Raw genomic sequence first — 10,219 nt, 5'->3', positions numbered from 1 at the left:
TTTCGGTCTAGGGTGGTCCCGGCCAACCCCTAGCTCCGCAACTGCTGACCGACTCGCAAAAATTATGTTCACGGACGCAGCAAACTAAACTAAATGAAATATCTGCGGTACTGTCGGTTTGAATAACTTTTTTATCGGCTTTAAGTCTTTGTACACATATCAATGTGTGCTTTTCAAATGGCTGATTAGATTTGATCGATTCAAATTCTTGGATAGATAAATGCAATGTCACTAAAACATGTCTGACAAACTGCTTATCGCTGAACTTTCTCTGAGACAGTTAAATAATCCCACGACTGACATTTTCTGTCACTTTTATTTGTAAACAAATCACAAGTGCGCGCTGTGACAGAGTTGTCTCCAGCCAGGGGCTTTTATGGGTGGTAATATAGTAGCCTAGCACCTGTTAGGTTTTCTCCGAAAAGGCAAGTCAGACCACAATTAACCAAGGTAACATTTAGGCAGCGCTGACTGACACAACCAATAAGCATCGGCCACTTCCATCGGTGAATGCCATTTTATTTTCCGATAGTCCGTTATCAGTCAACAGAGCGAATATCGGCGATACCGATGTAGGTTCGATATATCGTGCATCCACCACTGACCATTAGTGGATCAACCAACTATGAAAATTATTACTCAATCATGACTGCATACAGGGAAGGTGAATTTATGTCAGGCTTTGCGATAGATGAGACTGCAATATCAAAATAATATATATTTATAAATAATAATATAGTATTCAGGGGGAATAAACCATTAAAAATATTTGACAGAAACTAGTATCTCAATCTATAAAAACAAACAAAATTAAATAATATAATTCAAATAGCATAATAATAAAAATAATATAATATAAAATAATAAAAGTCCAAAACTTGGAAAGTATCTGAAATAAAAAACTAAAGCAATCATTGATCACATACACAAGAAAGCTGTCAATGCGATTGTCCGGTTGCTACGTGTTAAAGCACCCCTTAGCCCGTGTGCTTGACCATGTGGCGACGCAGACTGCTGGGGTCGCTGAAGCTAGCGTTGCACTGCTGACATTTGCAGGGCTTCTCCCCGGAGTGAGTCCTCAGGTGGATCTTCAGGTTGCCTCCCTGCGTGAAGTGCTTCCCACACTCGATGCACCCGTACGGCTTCTCACCCGTGTGGATGCGCATGTGCATGGTCAGCTTGGCCTTGCTGGCCAACACCTTGCCGCACAAGGCACAGGGGATGGGCATTGTCCCCTTGTGGCGGACCCGGTGCATGACCAGCTCATCGCGGCGGACAAACCGCCCGCAGCCTTCTAGACTCTTGGCCACGCCCTGAGGGAACACCAAGTTAGGCTGAAGCGGGAACTGTGTGCTGAGCTGGCGCGGTTGCCTTTCCTTGTCTCCGGCCGCCAGCGCAGCGTGCTTCAGGGACCGGGAGGCGGCCAGGAAGTGCTGGAGCCGTTCTGCTTGGCCGTCTCTACCGTGACCCCCTCTGCTGTCCTGCGTCCCCTGCGAAGGGGCCCTCTCACTGGGGCCGCTGGTGAAGCTGAGGAGGCTGTCGTGGGTGGTGCTGTGGTCCGGGGACAGCGAGCTCAGGGCCTCCAGTTCGGAGGCCGTAAAGAGGTTGTCATTAGCGTCCACCGCCAGTGGGCCCTCCCCTTTTCCGTGGACGCTCAGGATTCGCAGGTCACTGTCGTGACTGGACATGTGGGAGGAGCCAGGGGCGTCCACATGCAGACTCTCCGAGGTGGCGCCGCCCTGCCTGCTGCGGTCTCCAAAGGCATCGCAGTCTTCTGCAGAGAGGAAAAACAAAGACAGTGAAATTGCACAAGTGCCCGAGGACCAAAACCAGGGCTACCGGGCGCCTAGTGCCTAGGTCAAGGGCATCGGCAGGAGTAACCTAACACGGTTGGCTTTTGGTGTGTGAAGAAACTCACGTCAACACGGGGAGAACATTCAATCTCCACAACTCCGAGGTATACTTGTGTTTTAGCAGGGCTCTGGTCATGATGCTTTTATGAAAGAGGTCCAGGCTTTTTAGCGCAGGAATAATCAAGTATATTCTCAGTTGATACATTTTCTTCGCTTGCTTGCATGGTTATTACTTACCTAAAGCGGGCATGCCTCCACCAATATCCTCTTCATCCTTGATTAAAATGATGTCTGCGTTCTGCGGCTTTCCACATAAAGAGGGAAACACACACAAGACATATTCTTGCATTTAAGCAGATAAATTGGCAATCCCCATGAACAACAATAGTAATCATAAAAGGTGTTTGCTTTCTATGAGTGAGTGTTGTGCCTACCTCTGCTTGAGTTGTAACAGAGGAATCCTCACTTATTGATGGTGAATGAGAAGGGGAATTTGCAACCTCCTTGTGGTCCATCTGGGGCTTAAGGTCTGATAATGATGATAAAGAATACATTAGATTCCGGACCAAGAGCACTTGCAAGAAGTGCAAGAAATTGGCATATCGTCTCTCAATTCGACCCTAGCATTTTAACAAACATAAAATGATCTGAATTTGCACAATAACATCTTACGCATACATTTTTTACAAAATGTTGATTGTAAAAATTGAAATGGAAGCTTGGGGGCCCCCCTGCGTCTTTGAGGGCCCAATGCAACAGCACCGTCTGCATATAGAAAGAAACTGCCCTGGTTACCAGCTGAAGTTAGTAGCCGTACCTTAATCCTGTTTTTCAGCCTTCTGACTCACTTGCTAATCGTGACTTGTAGCATAGTATCCTATTTAATATGCCAAATGAGAGCTGTGTGAATCTTATGTTAGTGAGGTGTGTTTACCACCACTATCACTGGTTAAAGTTAACAAAACCCTGAATTCCATTAGATATTTTCAGGTGAAGATGCAGAGGAAAATGTCATTGTTCAGGAAGCCCCAGCCCTGTCCTCTTTCAGGAGGTTAATAGTGCTACAGCAAGAGATAGGTCATCTCGGGTGAGATTTGAAAGGGATAGGCTATTTTTCCTTAATGGAAATATATGTAGATTTAATTGAGGATTGGTTCCGTATCCCATTTGACCATTTTGAAGTTTCAAACAAATTAAGGGAGGATGATAGTCAAGCAGTTGCTGATATGTGTAAAGCAAATGGAAGCCTAGGGGACTATATTAAAATGACCATGTAAAGTTGTGAATGTAATAATACAATAGCATTATCGTTTTCCAGATATGTATGTTATTTTAGTGAAGTTTTGAATAAAAATACAATTATCCAACTTACATTTGCATTTCCATATACTAGTCTGGTTGTCTATCACAACAACGACATGAACAGGATGATGGGAATGATAATGTTTTCAAAGTGAGATTGAAATCATGCCCCTTCAAAGTTGTGGGTGAAGCAGATAAGGCTTCTCTTTTTTTCATAAGAAATAGTGAGGCAATAAGTGCGATAAACATAACAGCACAAATAATTCACACGAAAATCTCAAAAGAAAATAAATACACTATTTACCCTAATATAAAGTGGGAGATTACCGAGCTACAAAACTGATGTTGTGTAAATTTTAGGTCTTTGAAAATATACATAAAATTGCGTAATTATTTCCATGTATTCCTAGGGAAGGACCCCATTCCCCCCCGACCCCACCCCACCAGAATTGTGACTCGCATGCCACTTCACTTAATTATAACTAAAGTAATAATTAATAGTACAGTGAGGGTCTTTAAAGACCTATGAACACTTTCCAACTATTACAGCCGGAGATCAACTCACCATTTCCCAGTGATTTAGTCCGTGGTTTGCAGATGTTGGCTCGAGCCAGGGCGAAACGACTTGCCGCACGCGATCCATTTGATCTTGTTTGAAGCCGCAAAGAAAACAGCTCACTCCTCATCACTTTCATCCTCGTCCTCAGCGCTTCGTTTTCTTTCAGGCTCTGAGTTATTTGTATGCGAAGGGTAGTCGAGCCTTCCGAGAATAGTTGGCAAATTTCAGATACAGCCGCTTTTGCAAGTACGTCCATTATGGACGAAAGCTGTTCTTCCAAAGTTGAGTCGCACGGCGACATGTTTATTGCCATATTTTACTCGACCACTTGCGAGCTGAAACAGATTAAACTGAGCCCTGTGATGACAGTTAACCCCCGAACGAAATACCCACAATGGCCTCTTCCGGTATGTTACCGTAATTACTTGAAACAACATTGTAGTACAAACCTGTATGTCAATTAATCAGTCGGTGTCTGTACTTATAAATATTGAGCTGTGGCCAGCATGTTATTAAATTATATAGTAGTTTGTGGTCTGAAAAATAACGGACCAGTGATAAAAATAATAACAATAAATGATATATTTATTTTCATGTGAAAATAAATATACTTTTTTAAAATAAATAACTTAAAAATTGTTAATTACAACAAGTTATACCACTGTGGCGTGTTAACCATAGTGTTATAACCCATTTGGATTTCAAACTCACTCCTTTGTGATACAATCCAAGGTAAGAACTACAAAATACTAGCCTGGTCCTACCAGACTCTCGTACTTCATTTCATTTGCACAGAGAGTCTGGATCTAACTGACCAACGTTAACTCACTTGAAGGCGGGTGTCTGTTGCAGTTTAAAACTAATGGATCTGCCCAGTGCCATAACTTTGCAATACCCTATTCCACAAGTTAACTTTGATGCCAATTTGTGATTACAAACATAACGATAATGACACATTATTTATTTTAAAAAAAAAACTGAAAAATGATACAAATAGAAATGTTGGAAAGCATCTTTCATAAGTCACGTTTCCATCTGAAAGGTGAGCAAATCTTTAGAAATTTTGCAAAAAATAAATTTCAATCAGGTGCATTCCCATCAAGTGGTTGGAGCGGAAAACGACACATATTCCAGGACTTGTCGTATCCTTTTGATAACAGCCTCTCTTAGGTCCTGATATAGAGTGGAATTGCGTTGTTTTCCATCTCAAATATCTGTTATGTTTTTTCTTCGATGAGAGCGAGGAAAAGTTTTACCTCTTCAGCGGTCCACACGTACTATCTATTATTCACATTGGCCATCTCTTCCATTGACGTATTTAAAGGATACATTGTTCATATTTATAATTCGAAATTCGTTGCAGCCTTTTTACCGCAGATACTCCAGGGTCTTTAGCATATAACCACGTTGTCTGTTTACAGTTTAATGCATTTCTACAATGTACCAGATAGTTTTGAAGGCTGAACAGACAATTTGACTGTAATTACTTATGCCGCTTTTCCACTGCATGGTACCAGCTCGACTCGACTCGACTCGCATTTTTTCCGTTTCCACCGCGAAAACATGGTATCTGGTACCTGAAGTGGCTGCTTCTTTTAGTACCGCCTCGCTCTAGGTTCCAAGCGAGCAGAGCCGATGCTAAAAGGTGACGTCGGCAGACGGCCGGCCACTGATTGGCCGGAGAGTGTGACGAAGTCACGAGAGCGACATGCTGGTAACAGCCATAGCAGCGCCGCAGCCAACATATTCCACTTCTTCAACTTCTTCAACACGCCAGCTAATATTAGTAATGTTATCGATGTCCTCCATTGTTGTTATGTGGGTTCTGTCCTTTTGTGGGTTGCGTAGGTGTTGTTTGCGTCGCGTAGAAAAATACGTCACGGCCCTTTCGCGCAGCCGACCCCGCCCACGTCCAGGAGGTACTATTTGCGGTGGAAAACGACCCGTGCTGCTACCGTTTCGAGTCGTGTCGAGTCGTGTCGAGTCGAGTCGAGTCGAGTCGAGCTACATGTGCGGTGGAAAAGCGGCATTAGGTGTCCAAACTGTCCATATATCAGGGATTAATGGACACTGTATAATTAAAGGATATGCAAACATAGATATCCTATATATATATATATATATATATGAATGATATAGGGTGTCTATGTATACACACGCTTAAAAATACATATATATTGACGCTACAAGTTGACGTCGGCAGGGTTGCTATGGCCAGTCGTTATGCGGAAATCGGAAGGATGTTGTCAGTCCTGTGTGTTCAATGTTCGCTACGTCACAGCTGTTTCGAAAAGTGTGTTTCCATCTCCCATTTTGCACATTTACTCTTTCGCAATTCTCAAAAACCACTTCAAGAGAGCGGATAATTTCTTTTGAGAATTAGAGGATTTTTATGAGAATTTTGCATGAAAAATTTGCATGAAATCAGGGGGGAGGAAACGCAGCTATTGTGATGAAAAAAGCCAAAGGCATTCATTTGATCCCATACACGATAAAGGGGTCATTCAAAGCATCCCGTTGCCCCGTGTCAAATCACCTCATTGCCAATGTGCTTGACCATGTGGCGACGAAGACTGCTGGGGTCGCTGAAGCGGGCGTTGCACTGCAGACACACGCAGGGCTTCTCCCCAGAGTGAGTCCTCAGGTGGATCTTTAGGCTACCGCTCTGCGTGAAGCGCTTCCCACACTGGACGCACCCGTACGGCCTTTCACCTGTGTGGATGCGCATATGCATTCTCAGCTTTGCCTTGTTAGCCAACGACTTGCCACACAACGCACACGGGATAGGCGCCGCCTCCTTGTGGCTGGCCCGGTGCATGACCAGCTCCTTGCGGCTTAAGAACCGCTCGCCGCTGTCCAGGCTCTTGTCCTCTCCCTGCGGGAATAACAAGTTGTGCTGCTGTGGGAACTGTGCACCGAGGTTGCCCAATCGCCTTCCCTTGTCGCCGGCCTCTAGCGCGGCATGCTTCAGGGACCGGGAGGCGGCCTGGACACACTGGAGCCGTTCTGTGTGGCCGTCACTACCGGTACCCCCCCTGCTGTCCTGCGTCCCCTGCGACGGGGCCCTCTCACTGGGGCCGCTGTTGAAGCTGAGGAGGCTGTCGTGGGTGATGCTGTGGTCCGGGGACAGCGAGCTCAGGGCCTCCAGTTCAGACGCGGTAAAGAGGGTGTCATTAGCGTCCACCGCCAGTGGGCCCTCCCCTTTTCCGTGGACGCTCAGGATCCGCAGCTCCCCGTCGTGACTGGACATGTGGGAGGAGCCAGGGGCGTCCACATGCAGACTCTCAGAGGTAGCGCCACGCTGCGTGCTGCATTCTCCAAAGGCTTCGCAGTCTTCTGCAGAGAGGAAAATAGAAAGAAAGCAAATGTTGAATACAATATTCTCCATATGGGTATGGCTTGTGTATGGGTGGTTTTACACAGGCTTACTAAATTAAAATTCTTTAACCTATTGCTATGTTTCTTCCCAAATTAGTTAAACATGACCATTGTGTGTTAACACTTAAACAATTTATAACTCACCAACAGTTGGACTGCATCCATTGATATCCTCTTCATCTTTGATTAAAATTATGTCTGGAGTCTCCTGCTTTCCACATTAAGAGGGAAACACACAGAAGACATATTTTTGCATTTGCACAGAAAAGTTGTCAATCCCCATTTACACATTGAATCATAAAGGTGTGTGATTATATAGGTGTGCTGTGCCTACCTCTGATGGAGTTGTATTGGTTGAAGCCACACTTTTGGATGATGAATGAGAAGGGGGACTTCCATCCGCCTTGTGGTCCTTGAGGTGCTTTAAACCTGATGATGAGGTTGATGATGAAGAAGAATACATTACATTCTTGACCAAGAGCATTCAAAGTCCAGTAAATGGGTATAACGTCAATTTGGATCAGGTCTTTTTTGTGAGGTGGACTACTGATATGTTATTATTCATTATCAATTGTTAAACATGAATCATGATTATTATTACTACTTCCTATTACTACACATATAGTAATGCATAGTACATTGATCGTGCTTAATGAACCCCCAACACTAAGTATCGTCCTGTGTTCCACCTATCACAGTCGGGACTCAACTCACCATTTCCCAGTGGTTTAGTCCATGGTTTGCAGATGTTGGCTCGAGCCAGGGCGAAACGACTTGCCGCACGCGATGCATTCGATCTCGTTTGAAGCCGCAAAGAAAACAGCTCACTCCTCATCACCTTCATCCTCGTCCTCAGCGCTTCGTTTTCTTTCAGGCTCTGAGTTATTTGTAATCGAAGGGTAGTCGAGCCTTCCGAGAACAGTTGGCTAATTTCCGATACGGCCGCTTTTGCAAGTACGTCCATTATGGAGCAAAGCTGTTGTTCCAAAGTGGAGCCGCTGGGAGACATGTTTATTAACATGTTTTACTCGACTACCTGCGAGAAGTAACAGAGACTGACATGAAACGACCCCGTGTTGTCGATTTACCCTAGAATGGAATAGCCGCGAAGTCACACCCCTTCCGGTAGAGCCCATGGGACCTATGAGATCGAAAAATATGAATGGGTTTCAATGGAGAGAAAGTAATTATCTTCTGGTCCCAGTCTTTATATGCCCCGGAGTACACATATGTTGTTTGTTGATTTAAATTATAATTTTTCATGCCTGACCGTTTATTGTGCAATTGTTCAGTTAAGGGCTGTAGATAAAACACAATGAGAAAGACTACACGTCTCGTATGAATATGACGTCACGCTCCTTGCGACTGGCGTGGACAAGACCGACAATCTCCCCATCGGCATAACTGAAAGTCTCCACATGCCCCAACTTATAATAGGTTTTCTCTATCGATGCTGTTATCCTTCCCTTGGAAAAACGGGGTGAAGTGGAGCCGAGAGATCTACCGGAAGAGGCGTGACTTCGCCACTCATGTTACCGTAATTACTAGAAAATAACATAGCAGTGCAGCTCTAAATTGTGGCCAACCTGTAATCAACTTTGCAGTCCCTCCGTCTGTCTCTTTGTGTGCCCATCGGTTATACTTATCCTTTCAACAAGATTTATATCATCCGATCCCACCAGGACCCATTAACTGTCAGGTTAACATTCCCAGATTAACATCAAAGTTGCCTTGAAATCCCAAGGGTAACCAGGCTAAACTATTGGGTACCCGCCATCTTCATACAACACCGCATGCTTACACACATACACCCACACGCTCCCCAAGGATTGAAACCATGCTTTCATCAGGTGAGCATTGCTGCAGACAGATGATGTGGAGTGACTGCACTGTGCTTTGGTGCACGTTTGCACCATTGTGTTTCTTGTATAGTTTGTGTGTGTTTGTCGTGTCTTTCTCCTGAGGACTTATTCTGCACATTTAAGAAACGTTACTTTTTTAATAAAAGCCAGATCTCTGAAAGTGAATGCCATCCTTTGTTTATCACATACATTATTCACAACACTTCAAAATGACAATCAGTAAACAATTCACTCTTGGCCAGTCTCTTGTTTAAGGGTCAAGGAACGTTAGCACCCTTCTCACTCGCTTTCCCTCCCCCTCATTACATTGTGATGTAGATGTTGCGTTGTATAGGAGACTGCAAGTCGTTATCATGTATTGTTCCTAGTATTCAGCCACAGTCTCCTTTATGTCCTCACTAAAGTAATGAAGAATGAGACAAGGGTAAATTAAAAATGGTAAATAGTCATGCGTGCCCTACACAAGCATAGCCCAAAATATTTTTCTTGAGGTTGGGAGCCACCGCTGGAATATTCCTTCATCAAGTAAGGCATCAGAGGGTAGGCTGTGTCATCATCAAGAAGCAAAATTGGTATGGCCTCGTCATCCATAATCCTCTTTTTCAGAGTAGGTATCTTGCCAGTCTTGAAGTATGAGCTAAGCTTTGAAATAGCAAAAACGTGTGCATCGTATACACTCCCATACCATTTTAACGAGACATCCATGAGTCTGAACTTAGTCACAGCCTGCACATGAAGGGAATGCTTACCTTTCCTGTTAGATCGCTGCTTTATTTCGATGAGGGTGCCGTCGATCGCTCCCAAACATTAGCATTAGCACAAAAACCATAGGACCTGATACTGTGGCCAATCGACTGACCTCTGTACTGTTGATTCCGTTAACCGTCTTCCAGCCATGTCCACTTCACCCGGTGTATTGTAATTTAAATTGGTCTCTCGTCTGGCCAATCCTAAACTCTCAATGATGGTCACTCTCCCTCAACTTTGTTTCCTTTGTATTAACCCACGATGTGAGAGTTTTCCTTTAAGAATCATGTACACAAATCGTCTCATTGAATGTATAGTTTTTAACTTTGCTGCCTGTATCTTCCCATGATCACTCTCTTGAACAATCCTGTTGCCCTGTGTCAAAGTACTGTTACGTATTTTAAGAATCTAAGCTACCCACACATAGACCCAATGATGCAGGACCAAACATATAAGCTGCGTTACCCTCACATAGCCACAAGGGGAGCATGATGTTATTGAAGGCTGCTCCCTCTTCA

General features: G+C 44.2%; 1 protein-coding gene across 1 annotated transcript; it reads right to left on the bottom strand.

The window, feature by feature from the left end:
• Positions 1–297: 297 nt before the first annotated feature.
• LOC115552758 (gastrula zinc finger protein xFG20-1) lies at positions 298–10,069 on the bottom strand. Its single transcript, XM_030369072.1, has 9 exons — positions 9,704–10,069; positions 7,807–9,352; positions 7,427–7,521; positions 7,237–7,303; positions 6,244–7,050; positions 3,721–4,029; positions 2,288–2,382; positions 2,091–2,157; positions 298–1,774 (listed from the first exon to the last, which is right to left on the bottom strand). The coding sequence occupies exons 2-9, from the start codon at positions 8,111–8,113 to the stop codon at positions 978–980; spliced, it is 2,544 nt and encodes an 847-aa protein (XP_030224932.1). The 5' UTR covers positions 8,114–9,352; positions 9,704–10,069; the 3' UTR covers positions 298–977.
• Positions 10,070–10,219: the final 150 nt, after the last annotated feature.

Source organism: Gadus morhua, chromosome 10 (assembly GCF_902167405.1).
Source record: "Gadus morhua chromosome 10, gadMor3.0, whole genome shotgun sequence".
Classification (NCBI taxonomy): domain Eukaryota; kingdom Metazoa; phylum Chordata; class Actinopteri; order Gadiformes; family Gadidae; genus Gadus; species Gadus morhua.
The sequence above is the reverse complement of the archived record's forward strand: the minus strand, read 5'-3'. Positions and strand labels throughout refer to the sequence as shown.

What these genes read in the sequence shown, in the direction of transcription:
- LOC115552758 (XM_030369072.1), bottom strand. Translation starts at nt 8,113, where the DNA reads ATGTTAATAAACATGTCTCCCAGCGGCTCCACTTTGGAACAACAGCTT. An exon ending in GACTAAACCACTGGGAAATG is followed by an intron (nt 7,522 to 7,806) that starts GTGAGTTGAGTC and finishes CCTCATCATCAG; the next exon opens with GTTTAAAGCACCTCAAGGAC. An exon ending in CCAATACAACTCCATCAGAG is followed by an intron (nt 7,304 to 7,426) that starts GTAGGCACAGCA and finishes TAATGTGGAAAG; the next exon opens with CAGGAGACTCCAGACATAAT.